Consider the following 16,760-nt stretch of genomic DNA (forward strand, 5'->3'; position numbering starts at 1 on the left):
TAGGACTGTATTAGGTTGTAAATCATTACTGAAAGCATCCCAAGGATTTTCTTTCCTTTTATGGGGTCATAATATGACAGAACACGAGATTTTATTTAGGACTGTATTAGGTTGTAAATCATTATTGAAAGCATCCCAAGGATTTTCTTTCCTTTTATGGGGTCACTGAATTTTCATTTCTAAGCTCATCCTAGAACAAGTGACTTTGTTTCACTAAAATTTATCAGAGGACCAGCTCGACCCAAATAAAACAAAAAGAAATCCAAAAGTACATTTGAGCCTTAGGGAGAAAAACACGTGGCTGAATTTTCAGATTTCTCATAGTCACTAAGACTTATGAAAACAAACTTCATGATCCCAGTTTACGTTCCAACTCTAGAAGCATATCCAGCTTTGTAAAGATGTCCTCCACAGTGCCTCTCCACACTCCTTGCCTCCCCAAATGTGAAACATTAATCACACCATCACCCATCCCACTGTGCAAACCACAGACTCGAGAGGCACCCTTGACGTCTACCTGTTCCCTTCCCTACATCCCCAAATCCAATCCATCAGCAACCTATCCCCTCCCCTACATACTCCATGAGTCTCCATACTTCCTGCATCTGCACCTCCGTTGCCCTGTGCCACCCTCATCTTCTGACTAGACTAGACCAGTTAGTCTGGGCCACTTCCAATCTGTTATTGACTTCCCTCTGCTCTCAGGATGAAGAAAACAATTATTACACAGCCCATAAAGCCCTGCACGATCTGAGTTCCTTTCCACCTCAGAGAGACAAGTCGCCCATACTCTTCTCTCCCTGTCCCCTCTCTACCTAGTCCAGTGACTCTTAACCCTGGCTGCACACTGGCATGGTCTAGGGAACTTTTATCCTGTCCCCCAGAGATGCTGATTTAGCTGATGTAGTTTCATCTCCATATGCCTTGTGCCTGTTACAGTGCCTGGTACATAAATACTCTTTAAATGTTTAAGGAAGAAAGGAAGAGAGACCAATGAATTTCTCCCAGAAATTATGATGGAAGAATTAAGATGGTTCACTTTTCCAACAGCAAAGTGGTAAAGCTGTGCAAGTTGCATATTCATGTGAGATTTCGTTTCTCGAAAATATTGCTAGCCCTGGCTGTGTGGTTTCTGAAATCCTTCTATGAAAACGTTACTGTAGAATGTAGACTCTGAGCACACTTGAAAGCTGAATGCTCAGTTTTGTCCCAAGCCCATTACCTAATCAGCGTTAACCAGGACTTTTAACAAAACAGAATTATAGTCTATTTCTGTATCTGTGCCTCCAATAATTTCCTGTTTTTAAGAAAAGATTATGGTTTGTGTTATTTTAAGCTTTTACGTGTGAACAGATCCTCAGGGCTCAGGAACTCATGACTATCACTATAACAGGAAATTCCTCTATTAGATGCAATGAAACATAACAGAAAAATTGCAGTGTCCTCCCTCAACTGTTACGTGACATCTGAATAAAAGCACAAGATGGTGTTGAGGAGAAAGAAGGCTCTGGGGAGTGGCAGAGGCTCACTTATTGGAAAGGCAGCCCAGCGACGCCAGCAATTATGAATGGTGACCAAGCACAAGGGAAAACGCCAGGTCAAAACCTGTTCACTCAAAAATAGTCACAGGGCTTCCCTGGTGGCGCAGTGGTTGAGAGTCCGCCTGCCGATGCAGGGGACGCGGGTTCGTGCCCCGGTCTGGGAAGATCCCACATGCCGCGGAGCGGCTGGGCCCGTGAGCCATGGCTGCTGAGCCTGCGCATCCGGAGCCTGTGCTCTGCAAGGGGAGAGGCCACAACAGTGAGAGGCCCGCCTACCGAAAAAAAAAAAAAAAAAAAAATAGTCACAAATTGTCCAAGTTAAGTCTACAAGTCCACAAGTCCACTGTACATAATTTATTATTAAAGCCAAGATAAATTAGAACCCCATATACCTCCAGTCTGTCTGCCATTGCGAGCAAAGACCACAGTTTTCATCTCTATAACCCCAACCATAATGCCTGGCACGTAGTGGGTTTCCAAGAACTATTTGTCGACTGAATTCATGGAACATAACTATCAACTTGAAAATTCCTTAGCTTAAGGTTATTCCATATTAGATGGCAGTGACAAGGTCCAGAATGTGTCACTGTGGCATAAAAATCATTTTGAGCTGCAGGCATTTGAGAATAGGCATTTTTTTTCCTGAACTCCCTTACCTGCCTAAAAGCAGAGCTTTTCAAAAGAACTGAATTGTCATAAATGCCTTTCCAGGAAGATGACTCTTACCCCCGAGACTAGAAACCTGCACTGCACCTAAATAGACCTCGTCATGAACTATCGTATCTCCAGCTATTCCCCTAAGAACCCACTGGTCTTTCCTAAAAGTCATTTGTTTTTCCATAAGTGCCCTTCTTCCGCTCCCTTTCCCTTGTTAAGGTGATACAGAAGCCCCAAATTCTAACCGCCTCCTTGAAGCACATTTTTCGGTGAACTTGCACTGAATGTACATGAATTTTAAAAATCTATCTTTTCTCTTGTGAATCTGTCTTTTGTCAGTTTAATTTGTGGGCCCCCAAAAACTAAACATAAGAGGTTAGAGGAAAAATTTTTCTTTCCCGACAGCAACGTCAAGGAAACCTTGAATCCTGACTACCTCTGTCAGACACTGAAGGCATGCAGTCCAGATAAATGAGGGAGAAAACAAGCAGTGGAAGTGAAAAGCATGCAAAACTCAAGTATGAAAACTGAAAGAAGGCAAGTCCCAGATTCTGTAAAATTCAGTGAAAGGATTCCTAACACACAATACCTTCAATAGGGCCAAAGCCCTATTTAATATCAAGTGGCTTCAAATTAATCTTTGAGATGGTTTTATTTTCTTCCTCTGATTAGTGCAAAGATTAACTTTGTAATCAGTAAATAGCCACTGAAGGAAATCACAGAATTATACACTCTTACAGCTGGAACATGGAAGTTATTAACACAAGAATGTTCAAAGTTCAGCCTTACAAGCAATTAAAGAAATACTTGTTTAAAAAAATTAAGAAATTCTATGTTTTCCCTATTAAATTAGCATAGATTTTTAAAAAGTCAATATCCATAATTAGCTAGGATGCAGTGAGATGGGAATTAGGATGTATTGCTGGGAGGGGGGCATAAACGGAAGGGCAATCTGGATGTATGTGTTAGACTCCTTTAGGATGGATCTAAAACTCACTGGCCCAGGCATTTCACCCTGAGGGGCGATTTCTACGTCAATCATCAGGAATCTGAGTGATGAATTACGTCACAACATTGTTATGCACAAGCCAAAAAAGCTGGAAACCACCAAAATGTCCAACACGAACAAGATGAGAGTGGATCTGTTAACAGTTGGGGAAACAGAGGATGAAAAATGGGTTGAGCACTTGAAGAGAACGATAAACTTGGGCACTTGAAGTTTGAGGCGCCTGTGGGACATTCATTGTCAGATGGGCAGAAATGGAAGCTTGATGCAGAAGAGATACTAGACCAGAGAGAAAGATCTGGGACTCAGCCTCAGAGAAGTCAACAGGCCACAGAAATCACGTTCTCTGACAACAGTGAAGGCCGTGGGGAAAAGGTTTAATGAACAAGGCTGATTCCAAAGTGTATGCACCATTTAGTAGAAGGAAAAATGATTATATGTGCCCCCAAAAAGAAAAATCTGAAAGGAAAATGTTAAAAGCAAAATGTTGAAATTATAGATGATTTAGATATTATTTTTCTTTATACTCTTCTGTATTTTCCTTTTTTTAAAAAAAAAGCAGTGTCTTCATTCAACTATGTATGATAAGCAAATATAATGCTCCAGCATTTTCCTGAATGATAAATATATGTATTTTTCATTACTTAAAAAAAAATTAATCCGAGAGGTTCTAACTATTGCCTTGTTTTACAGATATGGAAATGCTGACAACACCAGTAGAGGAAGTGACTTGACCAAGGTCATGCAGTCAGCATGCACAGCTTCTGAAACCATCCTGGAGCTCCAGCAAGAAATGGAAAAAGGGATTCGGTTTGTAACCAAGCTCTCTGAATCACAGCTCTTCTACCAGGTGAGGAAGCTCTATAAATACAACCATAAACATGTGCTTAATCATATATCTTCCACTGCCTTATTATAAGTAATCACCTCCATGGCATTTTACCAAAATGTTCCAGAGCAAAGTATAATCTTCTCTCTTGATAATTTTGAGGACTTTTTGTCCTTTACAAAAAAAGTGTTCTGCATTTTCTCAATTAAAAAAAAAAAAGATCCTTTTGCCAGCTACTGATGCTGCCAGGTTTTTAATGTGAGTCCACCCACTCCAAGCTGTATCTATGTCTGAATACAAATACATATATTTGAAGACTGGCCAAGTTCTTTTAATTCATTGTCTTATCACAGGATGTAGTAAAAGCAAAGTCATATTTCCTTCAAGTTTATCTAACTTTCAATACCCATTTGAATAAAAAAGTCCCATTGTCTTTCACGATGGATACTGAATTACTGGAAGACCACTGTACATCTAGTCTAGACCAACAAAATGAAATATGATTTCTTTAAGGCAGAACACTATTTCCATTACTTACATCAGATGGAAAGCTTTTACCTGTAATTAAGTAAATCAATTATAAGCTTTAAACCTACCTCTGACATGAATTAGATTTCCAAAATATGCAACCTTTGGTTGACCTATATTTCATTTTTAAAACTGGGGTCCATCACAATCTAGTGATCAATACACAGAACACCACAAATAGTATCCCTTCTGTTTGTCAGATATTATAAATGATTAGCATTATGCTTGCAGGAAGCACACAGCTGTTGGTCTAACCTTTTGGGGCCCATCTCCTGAAAGCATGATATATTGTTCTTACTTTATGGCTTTCTGTACTTAAGGTACCCAGTTCTGTAGCCTTAGGGATGATGTGGCTATAAATGCATGTATAAATGTCTCACAAACCCACACCGTGAGATGTGTATTTATTTTGACAACCTTAACTGCCTCCAGTGGCGGGAAGGTAAAGAAGGGCTAGTGTATTTCTGAAAGATGACTTTGCTCTGTCTTTGACAAAAGACATCTCACAGTAACACACACCTTTACATTTACAGCTTTTTCATCTACCTACTGCCATTCTGACGAATCTAAACATTAGACTTTTTTTCAATCATCATTTCAGAAAGGATGAGAACCTAGTAGGTAAGAGCTCTAGGGATGGCAGGCAGTCCTGAATTTGAAGAGCCACTCTGCCACTTACCAGGTGTGCAACCTTGGACAAATGACTTAAGTTTCAGTTTCTTCAACTGCAAGGAGTATACAATGGCACCTGGGATTGTTGGAAGACAATGCACAGCTTAGCACAGTGTCTAGTACATAGCACAGACTTGATAAGGTAAATGTTACTTAACAGTATTCATAAGATGTTTTTCAAGTTTGGTATATAATATGAGGAGCATTTACAAAAGGCTTCTTTGCCCCTGTTTCCCCAAACCAGAAACTCCATCAACATTGCCTTGGGAATTATCGTGAAGACTCTAGAAAAGAGGACAAAATAACTCAACAATGCCCTTCTTTCAGAACTCAGGCCAATACTTTAATGCTCATGTTTATCTGTATTTACCTGGCTGGTTCCATTTTACGGAGCCTCATCTGTTTGTGGGATGGGGATGTCCTGGGATTCAACCAACCAATTTTGCAGTAGACTTCTGCAACTTTGCCCTTTTGTGAGTACTGTTTAATGTTCCACGTGAATTTAGTCTTTGCTAAATCTTTGACCTTATCTCGGACCATATCATTTTCTGCTTATGACCCTAAGCTCATGAAAAACATGTTTTCCTTTAATGTTTTGACAACCTTTAAGTACAGAAACGCCTAGAGAATCAACTGGTGAGTAAGTTCTTTCAAATGGTGAGAACAGACTATACATAATATGCTACAAAAACGTGCCTTCTAAGTATGGAATCGTAAAGCTCTCCACACTGGAATCCCAGAATGGCCAAGAACAGATAGAAAACTAAAAACCACCTCCCAGGGTCTTGGGGCATGCACAGATAAGCTTGAGAATGAGAAGGAATGTCCTGCCCTGGCAACATTCTAACCCCTCTTCTTGGCTGCTTCATCTGGAACCCTGATCAGAGAAGGGGAAATAATGAGGGGGAATAATGCTAGTGGGCCTGGTGACTGATGGTCAGCCATAGCAGCGGGTCCCCACTTGGCAAATGGGGGTGTCAATGGAATGCCCTGCCATCAGCAATGCACTTAGTGAATGACGAGTCTGTGATAACAGAAAGTGCATGTACTATAACTGAATACAACAGGTTACAAAACTTTTATAATACAGGTACACACATTCATACACACATGCACAATACAGCCTCAATTATGTAAAATAAAGCATATGAAAACCATAAAGACAATACACCAAAAAACATTGGTTGTCACTGACTGGGAGATTATGGGTAATACTTTTCCTCTTTCTACTTTCCTATTATTTTTTTCCAATTGTCTATAATCGTGTATAGCTTGGATATCTAAAAAACGTATTTTAAATGTCAACATAAATTCATTGAAATTTAGCAAATTTCACGTTTTAGCAAGAGAGAAAAATGAATACTCTTCACAACAGATAACGATCCTTCCTACAAACGACTTTGACCATTGTCCTGATGGTAACGGTTGATAATTAGTAACTAGAAGGACGCTTTGCAAATACTGGCGTCAGCAGCCTGCCCCGGACCCCTCTCTCTGGGTCAGATGGTTCTTTTTTCTGTGAAACATTCTGGTCTATCCTAGAGAACTGGGGAACGTGGAGGGAGAGAGGTGTAGGGCGAGTAAAACTGTTAGAAATTGGTTGGGTAACGGATATATCCCCAAAACTGCTCTGAAAGTGTTTGCAGCCTGTATCTGCACTAAACAGCCCGATCTGTTTCACACACACCAAGGCGTGGCCCACCAGGAAAAACCCGCGCATCCGTGAGTGACAGCTTAGACCTTAAGGATATTGATACTTTCACTTTGCAAGGAGCCGTTTCTCCCACCACATCCCCAAACGCAAGCCTCAAGGAGGGTGTAGGTTTGGCTCCAGCCAAAGTGCTGCGGGCAGTTTTAACTTTATGTCCCTGTAAGGCTGCCCTGTTCATCTCCTGATCTTGGTTTCGGGAGCTCTGAAGATCCGTTTAAGGTTCTTTTCATAGACTGAGCCTCTAGGCCTTTGTGTCTAGAGAAACCCAAGCCTCCCTCACCTGGGGACCTGTGATCTGATCCTCCTACACCATCAGTAAAGATGCAGGTGCTCAAACGACAAGAATCAGGGTCTGTGTTTAATGTCCCCGGGGCAAGCACGTCGGAGAAGTGGTGGGGACAGGTCAAGTGCGAGCGCTGAGAGACCATTTCTGCAACAGTTCTCTTGGAAACCCTTGTCCGCGTCGCACTTTTTCGGTGCTGGGCGGAGGCAAAGACTGTGGACGCGTGGGCTCATCACTATCACCCTCAGCGCACTGCCAACGTTTGAGTGACGGCAGTAACTTGTAGGTGAATGGATTTTTCACTCGGTTTGGGCTGGGGATGGATGATGGGGACAAACGGCTGGGAGTGTCGACTTAAAAGAGTCTATCGGGGCTTCCCTGGTGGCGCAGTGGTTGAGAGTCCGCCTGCCAATGCAGGGGACACGGGTTCGTGCCCCGGTCCGGGAAGATCCCACATGCCGCGGAGCGGCTAGGCCCGTGAGCCATGGCCGCTGAGCCTGCGCGTCCGGAGCCTGTGCTCCGCAACGGGAGAGGCCACAGCAGTGAGAGGCCTTCGTACCGCAAAAAAAAAAAAAAAAAAAAAAAAGTCTATCGATTTTATGGAGGACTTGTGGACTTCCACAGAACACCCAGCGAAAAAGAGGGGTTCGGGGGGAGGGGTGCAGAGAAACGAGGGTGCGGGAATAGGCTGCCGGAAACCTGCCAATTTTCCGAAGAGAGTAGGGGGCGCCCGGCTTGGCCAAAGCCAGGCTGATGCCACCGAGGAGGGCCACCTAGAAGAAGGAAGCTCAGCGTGGGCGCCTTGACCCCGCTCGGGTCTCCGCGGCTCGCTCCCGCCCCCTCAGCCCCCCGCGCGGCGCGAGCCGGCCCAGCCAGACCCCGGGGGGGCAGCCTCAGAGGCGGCCGAGGGCTCGGCGGGCGTCCCGGGGTGCAGGATGCGGCGAGGCGTGTACCTTGGTGCCCTGGTAGAAGTCGTCCACGGACCGCGAGCCCATGAAGGGGAACTGCATGTGCGTGTGCGTGTCGATGCCGCCGGGCAAGACCAGCTTGCCGGCGGCGTCTAGGACCCGCAGCCCGGCCGGCGCGTCCCCAGGCGGCAGCAGGTCGCGCCCCAGCGCCCGCACCACGCCGTCCTCCACCAGCACGTCGGCCACCTGCGAGGAGTCTTCGTTGACCACGCGCCCCCCGCGGATCAGGAGCCGCGACGGCGCCGCCATGGCGAGGGGCGCACGCGCTGCGGGCCGCCCTCCTTCCGGGAGCACGGGGAGGACGCCCGGGCCCGGCTCCGGGTTTAACAAGGACCCGCTGCGAGGGGGTGGGGGAGGAGCGGCTCCACCGCCGGGGTCTGGGCTTGCGCGAAAGGCTGGGGCGGACCCGGAGGTCAGCTGGCTTCAGACCTGAAAGTTCTGCCGCCCTGAATCCAGGTGTACCTCCAGACCCTGGATGTACACCGAGATTTTTCCCTTCCAGTCATTGGAAGGGAAGAATCTTGGAGGTAGTATTTTTTGTTTTGTTTTGTTTGCGGCACGCGGGCCTCTCACTGTTGTGGCCTCTCCCGTTGCGGAGCACAGGCTCCGGACGCGCAGGCTCAGTGGCCATGGCTCGCGGGCCCAGCCGCTCCACGGCATGTGGGATCCTCCCAGACCCGGGCACGAACCCGTGTCCCGTGCATCGGCAGGCGGACTCTCAACCACTGTGCCTCCAGGGAAGCCCTTGGAGGTAGTTTTAAAGACGAGGGACGTTTGTTTTCCTTTCTAAGAAAAGGCACTTTGGGGAAAAAATCCACCTCATTTCTTCCCTTTATGAAGAGTGTGTCTGTACCAAAACGCAGAGAGAGAGAGGAAGGGAGGGAGACAGACAGACACCACCAGCAACAATGAAAATACCCACGCCCCGAAGAACCACTTGATCTGGGTTTCCTTTTAAATATTCTTAACTATGCGAGGAGCAAAGATAAATGACATTCTTGTCCTCAAGGAGCTAAGAGCCAACAGTGACACACATACATATTTCAATGGATAACAATATATGAACCAGAAAATTCTACCTTCGAGAGAGGCTAAAAATACGAGTTTAGAGGAAAGGGGGAGTTTATTTCTGCCTTGAAGGAAATTAGATATGGAAGATTCACAAAGAAGTATTTGAACTAGGACACAGAGGACATGGACATGGAGAGATGAGGGCTGGGAAGAGGGATGCTGTTCTGGGTGGGGGAACAGGCTGGATAAAGGCACCGAGAAGGTGGTGGCAAGTTGAGTGTGACCTCCGCGTGGTTAAGCTGAGGGGATAGGGTTGGACAGTTGTGGGCCACCCCCTTCCTCCCAGGGGAGAAGGATGAAGAGTAGACAGAGGAGGAGCAGTGAGAGAGAAGGGAGCTCGGGGAGCCCTGTGTGAGGGACGACAGCAGAGCGGGCTTTCAAGAGCACCAAGATCGAATGCCGTGGGAAGGGTGGGAGGGTGGTGCACGTGTGCTGTGCCATCGTCTAGTCTCATCCTCATTCTGTCAACAGTCACTGGAGTTTCTGTGGCAGGAAATCCTCCCCGTGCATTCTCGGAACACTCGCCTCGGTGGAACTGATGGGACCTCCGGCTCTGGGACTGATCTGCTTATCTAAGCACTGCCAGTCACAGCAGGAAGTCCTCACAGCCACGGTGATGTGTTCAGGGATGACACAGGTCCCAAGAAGACTAACTGTGCTCAGTGAGAGTGGATCCTAACTTGTGTTCGGCTGAGCAGATGAAGAGCTTTCTCTTTCCTGCTGGACTTGAATCCTGGAGGGAGTAAAAGACAACAAGGGAATAGTCCTGTGAACAGAGCCAACACAGAGAACAGGAAGGAGAGATGGAGAGGGACTGGGTTCTCGTGGCACCATTGGTGCTCCTGAAACCAGCCATGCCTGATGGCAACACAGCAAAAATAAATAAATTAACTAATAAACTCCTACCCCCAACATCTTCTTTAAAAAAAAAAAAAGTAAAGCACATAGAGCAAAATCCATCTTTTCAAGTGTACAGTACTATGAATTCTGACAGAAACATGCAGTCATGTAACCACCACCACAATCAAGATAGGAAATATTTCCATCACTCCGAAAAGCTTCTAGGTGCCCCTTTGCAGTCAGTCCTCTTCCCCCAGCCCTGGCCCCTGGCAACCACTGATCTACTTTCAGTCTTTTTTATTTTGTTGACTTGAGACATGGAAACAAAGTAAGTTGCAGGGTATCTTCTGGAGAGTTCAACTTCAGTTCTGCAACTTAGTAAAACTCTTCCTACGCCCTGCTGTTGATGCTGTCAAGGTCTAAAGCTAAAAAGATTCAGAGGCGGACCTTACTAGGATTTACCTCAATTTTTCCAGGAATCCTGGGAGGTCCTGGGCGTGACCACAGTTGGGGCTGAAGCAGGGACAGCAGGTGCCGTTCTGGAGCTCTCATGACACTGTGTACAGTTATGTAGACGGGACAGTGTCGAGGCTGATGCCCCAGATGTTGGAGGCATCAGTGTAAAAGGAAGACCATAAGATACAGAGAAACAGTAGTCAAGGTGCTGCCCCTTTTACCTGCACTTGTCCCACCCGGGCCCACACCCTCTGAATTAGAAACTTTCTGTCTCTGCCACTGTCTGTGCCATCTCATTTTACACTTTATTTCTCTAATATAACTGGAAGGGACTAGATTTGTATATCTTCCTTCTTTATTAAAACTTTTGTTCATCTTAAACAAATACGTCTTGGGAGAAACTTACTGTTCTGCTTGCTGTGAGAGGTATTTAGTATTAGACAAGGCAAGCACAGTGAAAATGTGATTTAAGGTCAAGGATAATACCAACTACCCGTCTGTTGTGTAACTGTACTTAAGGGCACTAATCTATGAGCTTCTGGAAAATGAAAACTGCATGGCATTTATTTTTGTATTCAAAGACCTATCACAGACCATGGTGACGGTTAAGAAGAGTTCACTGTGTACCTGATGTACTTCATTTCTAATCCTCAGAACAAATCTGTGGGGTAGGTCTTATCCTCTCAGACATCAGCAGAAGCTTCAGGAAATGCCTTTCTCATTGGGATTGGAAGCAGCGTGACTCTTTGCTGTATTATATTTTCACATTGCAAGGATGTGGAGAAATTGAAACCCTCATACATTGCTGGTAGGAATGAAATGGTGCAGTTACAGTGGAAAGTGGTTTGGCAGTGCCTCAAAAGTTAAATAGAGTTACCCTATGACCCAGAAATTCTACTCCTAGGTATAGACCCAAAAACTTGTACATGAATGTTCGTAGTAGCATTATTCTTAATAGTTAGAAAGTAGAACTAACTCAAACATACATCATTTGATAAATGGGTAAACACAGTGGGATATATCTAGTACTGTGGTTGGTTCTCAGGAAGTACTCAAAACATGGATGCTTATTTTCACTCCAAATCAAGGAAAAGGTTACAAAGAATTGCTTTGTGCACTTGGCTAACATCTCTAATGGCAACTCATGAGCTAGAGAAATGGAAATTATGTTGTATGGTGAAATCTCCATGGAAAACAGCAATAATGTAAGTTCCAACCCAAGGAAAGTAATAAGAACCCAGTGAAGTTGAAATTCACACAATGCACAATAACAAAGTCTATGTTTAAGGAAAGTAAAAACTAAATCTAAAAGCCAAATTAGAGGGCTTCCCTGGTGGAGCAGTGGTTGAGAGTCCGCCTGCCGACGCAGGGGATGCGCGTTCGTGCCCTGGTCTGGGAAGATCCCACATGCCGCGGAGTGGCTGGGCCCGTGAGCCATGGCCGCTGAGCCTGCGCGTCCGGAGCCTGTGCTCTGCAACAGGAGAGGCCACAACAGTGAGAGGCCTGCATACCGCAAAAAAAAAAAAAAAAAAAAGCCAAGCCAAAGTAGATAAGGAATTTCTATATTCCTTGAAATCAGAGCTCAGCAGATGAGAGAAATATAAATATTCAAGTGAAATTAGATACTGTAGTGAAATTGAAAGTTTTTGAATATTGTTTATGTTACTATAATTTTTTTAATAGAAATAACTTCTCTGTATTTCTTTTATTTATACTCGCTCAACACATGTTATGAAATCCATAGTGTGTAGCCACATCTTTCTTGGTCTGGGGCTCTATGGAAGTTCACAATTTTGGCCTTTTTATAATAAAATAAAGACGTCTGTGCCAAGATGCCACTCTACCTTTGTTTAGTGAATCTACTTTTCATTGAGATACAGCCATAAGTTGCCCTGTAATCAAGAAAACAGGACAATGATTACTATAAGAAATATGCTCTTAAAGAAAGCTCTACTAATATACAAAATGCATAACACTCAGTGGTGGGGAGCTCGAAAAAAAGGTCATTTTTATTTGAAAATGAGTCTGTAATAATCACAATTAAAATTTATTTCAACCTCTTCTTTCTTTCTTTAGTTTAATCCTTGCAGTAACCCTTAAGCCTGGACGTTAGCCCATTTTTCAGATGACACAACAAGGCTTAGTGAGATCAAGTGATTTATTCAGTTATAAAACTCCTAAAGTAGCAAAGCCAGGAGTCAAACTGTGATGTGTCTGACTTCAAAGTCCATGCTTTCCCACCACACTCTATTACTTCTCCTTAGTAAAGCTTACATATCCCTTTTTTTGGAGGATATTAAGCTTCTTTGGGCTTTAGCCTCCCTCCAGCACGTGGGAAAATCCACTCCAATTGACATCTCGGTATCGTTACTTGAAATCACTCCGTAAATTCTTTTCAAGGTACTTCATGATCAGTAAACCATATGTGCCCTCGATTAGCATAGGGTAATTTAGTCTTGTCATGTTCTAGCACTGGTTTCTAAATTTTATTAACTCTCAAAACCCTTTGTTCAAAGGAAATCTTATAGGAAAGCCCAAGACATAAACAGAGTTGCTGCTGGAAGAGAGAAGGGTGAGCAGTGCATTGATAAACTGACCATCATCAACTGTAGCCACATTTATTGTTTACCGAGCACTCATGCTGCCCTTAACTGTCATTATTTTAACTCACTAATCCTCATTAACTCTCATTTAATCCTCCCAACCACCGTTTTTACTCCCAACCTAAGAACCTGCCCATGAGTTAGGCATGTCTTACTCCGTGGGTGACAAAGAAGCCTACCACCCTTGCTTCATGGACCAGGGAAGTTGAGGGAGCCAGGCCAAGGCTGGTGCAGTTGCTCAGAGACATCAAGCTTCTTTTATCCTTTCTCCAAACCCTTAAAATGAGGCTTCTCTCCCTCTGGATGTTGAGGATGCACATTTGCTACAATGGAAGAACTAAGTGATCTAAAAATTACTAGGTTCTAGGAGACCTGTGAAGACTTTTCTCCAGATTCAGTCACTGTGGTTGGTAATTTCCTCAGGCCCCAAGGGCAGCACGATCCTGTTTCCTGGGTCTTGGAGCTCCCTTCAACTCATCACAAGTGGGCTGCTACTGTTTTTTCCCCCCCTTTTCTTGCTCCCCGTTTGACTTTGAGCTGCCTGTTCACTTCCATGATGATCCCAGGGGAAGTGGCTGCATTCAGAAGCACCTGGGAAGCACATCTTCACGACCTTTGGAAACCATGAATCATTTTGGACTTTTCACATACAATATCTGATTTAATTCAAGCTTCAGAGATGTTCTCTGTTGAACATTCAGACAATGACAATAATAGCAAAGATGTAGTCCTTAATAATGAGCCAGGCCCTGCTCCAAGAGCTTTACATACATTAATTTAATCTTCCAACAGCCCTATTATCCCCATTTATAGATGAAGAACTTAAGTACAAAGTGATTAAGGGACTTGTTGAAGATTGCATGATAGGAAGAAGCAGGACAGGCAATGTGGCTCCATTGTTTTTATCCACGATGTTGCCTCTAATAAATTTAAAAATATTTTACAGGTGGGCTTCCCTGGTGGCGCAGTGGTTGAGAGTCCGCCTGCCGATGCAGGGGACACGGGTTCGTGCCCCGGTCTGGGAAGATTCCACATGCCGCAGAGCGGCTAGGCCCGTGAGCCATGGCCGCTGAGCCTGCGCATCCGGAGCCTGCGCTCTGCAATGGGAGAGGCCACAACAGTGAGAGGCCCGTGTACCGAAAAAAAAAAAAAATTTACAGGTTATGATAACATGTTGAAATAAACTTAGTTGAAAAATAACTGCTAATTGTTAACATTCATCAAATGCCTAAACATGCTTATCTAAACTTGCATCAATGCTATGATTTCTCATTCAAATATGCAAAGGCAAATTGTTACACTATTGTATTTCTAATCAACTAAGATATGCACAATTAATGTACGTGACGTGACGTGACAGAGAAGCTAATTTGATAACCTTTTAGCAAATGAGCTTCTTACTGGGACTGTAGCACTGTTTTTCTGCTTAAAATATTAATTCTGGCAACTTGGTGTTTCTTATGTATCAGGTACTGTCCTGGGGTAGATTACAGAAGTCACAAATTCTTTGCTACATCTACTATGGAGAGTGGAGTCAGTTTCTCTTTCTGTGGAATCTGGGTTGGCCTTAGTGATTCGTTTGAACAACAGAATGTGGCATAAGTGACACTTTGGTCCTTCGGAGACTAGCTCATAAGAAGCTTCTGCAGAGATGTCTATCAATTTTTAAACAAGGGCCCACTTGAATAAAATGAGTCCTAGCAAGTTGCTGTCATCTTCTGCCTGGAATTCAGCAGGGTGAGAGGGAATGGCCAAGCAGCTTGAATGGAGAGCAGCAGGCAGGTCACCGCTGTCAGCATTACTGGGTCTGTGGTAGGGACTCGATAAACACCTTGTGAATTCAATCTGCTCGTTCTTCCTTTATTCTTTTAACCTGTCGTGTGCATTTATTTCCAGCTTAACGGTGGATGCCGGTGGTAAGCAGTAGTAGCAGCCAAACCCCCAACAGCTTGTTGGAAGACTCCCCTCATCACGTGCTTATGTTCTCAGTCCTAGTGAATGACGTGAGCTGAGGCAGGGCTGTTGCCCCCAGAGCTCGTCTGACGCAGCCCCTTGGTTCCCCCTCTCTTCCTTTATACCAACACTGGAGCTCTGACAGACAGACGGATAAGACAAGACAAAGTACTTGTTAACATTCATCAAGTACTTTGATGGAAGGGAAGATCTAAATGAGGGAGGGAAGATCTAAATGATACAGGATAAACCTGAGTAATATCGATTAAAATCTATACCCTGTAAACAGAGAATATGATTTTTTAAAGTGATCCTGGAATATTTTAAAATTAAGAAAAGACAATAAACTCCCCACAGTAAATATAATACACATAACATTCTCTGATCCTGATGCTAAAACATAACAACTAATAAAATAATCAGAAAACAAAACCACTACCCACACCAAACTGCCATTATCTGGGGGGAAAAAAACAGCAAAGAAAAAGGGAAAAAGCCTTCTTTTATACAACTTGTCGGTTAAGGAGGAAATAAAAACTGAAACTTCAGAACACCTAGAATATAATAGTAATGACAACACTAGTTCACCTAAGTGATTCAGCTTAAGCAGTACTCAAGTCCACACCTTAAATCTCATATTAATAATTAAGAAAAAATAAAAATGATTATACTGAATGCTAACTCAAGGAGTTAGAAAAAAACAACAGAATAGACTAAGGAAAGCAAAAAGTAGGAAATTTAAGGAAATCAATTAATTGGAAAACAGAAAAATAACAGAAGAGATGTTCAAAGCATACCACTTGGGGGAAACAAGCAAACAAAAACAACAACAAAATAGGTCAACCATTAGCTATCTTAATTAAGAAAACAAGGGAGCAAGCATAATACATAATAAGGGGGAAAGAGCCATATGCAGAAAAGAGGAGGGTAACTTTGCTCACCTCTAGGCAAATGAACTTGAAAACATGGACAAAATGGATGGTTGATGACCCTAGCTAAGACATAAAAACTACACAGACCAATTACCATAACAGATACTAAAAGAGCTGTCAAAGAGCTATTGCCAAACATCTACCAACACCAGGTAATTTCACTGAAATTTTAAGGAAGAGAAAATTCCAATGCTGTGCAAACTGTTCCAGAACTCAGGAAAAGGAAAAACATTTCCAATTTACCAGCATAAAATTAATAACAAAACTTCTTAAAGATAGCGTGCACGTGAACACACACACACACACACACAACTGCACTGATGAATACAGATGCAAATATATTAAATAAAATATGAAACATAATCTGGAAATATATTAAAAGAATAATACATATGGTCAAGTAGAGTTTATTTCAGGAACGCAAGGATGGTTCAAAGTGACAAAATATATTAAAAGGTCAAAGGAGAAAAATCGTATGATCATCTCCATAGAAAATGAAAAGGCATGTGATAAAATTCAACATGCACTCTTGACTAATTTATTTTAAAATAGGGATCAATGGATACTCCTTAACATGATTAAATGTATATATCTCAACCCAGTTCATTATAGCCAATATATTTTAACATTATTCTAGAAGTACTAGACAATGCAATCAAGACATAAAGAGGTATGCAAATTGGAAGACACGACTGTATAACTGGAAAACA

The 16,760-nt window shown here is 43.4% G+C and overlaps 1 protein-coding gene across 3 annotated transcripts in view; it reads right to left on the bottom strand.

Moving 5' to 3' along the window:
• The window catches only part of DPYS (dihydropyrimidinase), a 98,425-nt gene extending 89,918 nt beyond the window's left edge, over positions 1-8,507 (bottom strand). For all 3 annotated transcript variants that reach the window (XM_081258186.1, XM_081258185.1, XM_081258184.1), the window contains exon 1: positions 8,181-8,507. In XM_081258186.1, coding sequence (XP_081114312.1) covers positions 8,181-8,444 — 264 coding nt within the window. In that variant the 5' untranslated portion in view covers positions 8,445-8,507. The remainder of the gene's footprint in view (positions 1-8,180) is intronic.
• Positions 8,508-16,760: the final 8,253 nt, after the last annotated feature.

This window comes from Mesoplodon bidens (assembly GCF_964165515.1).
Source record: "Mesoplodon bidens genome assembly, chromosome: 16".
Lineage (NCBI taxonomy): Eukaryota > Metazoa > Chordata > Mammalia > Artiodactyla > Ziphiidae > Mesoplodon > Mesoplodon bidens.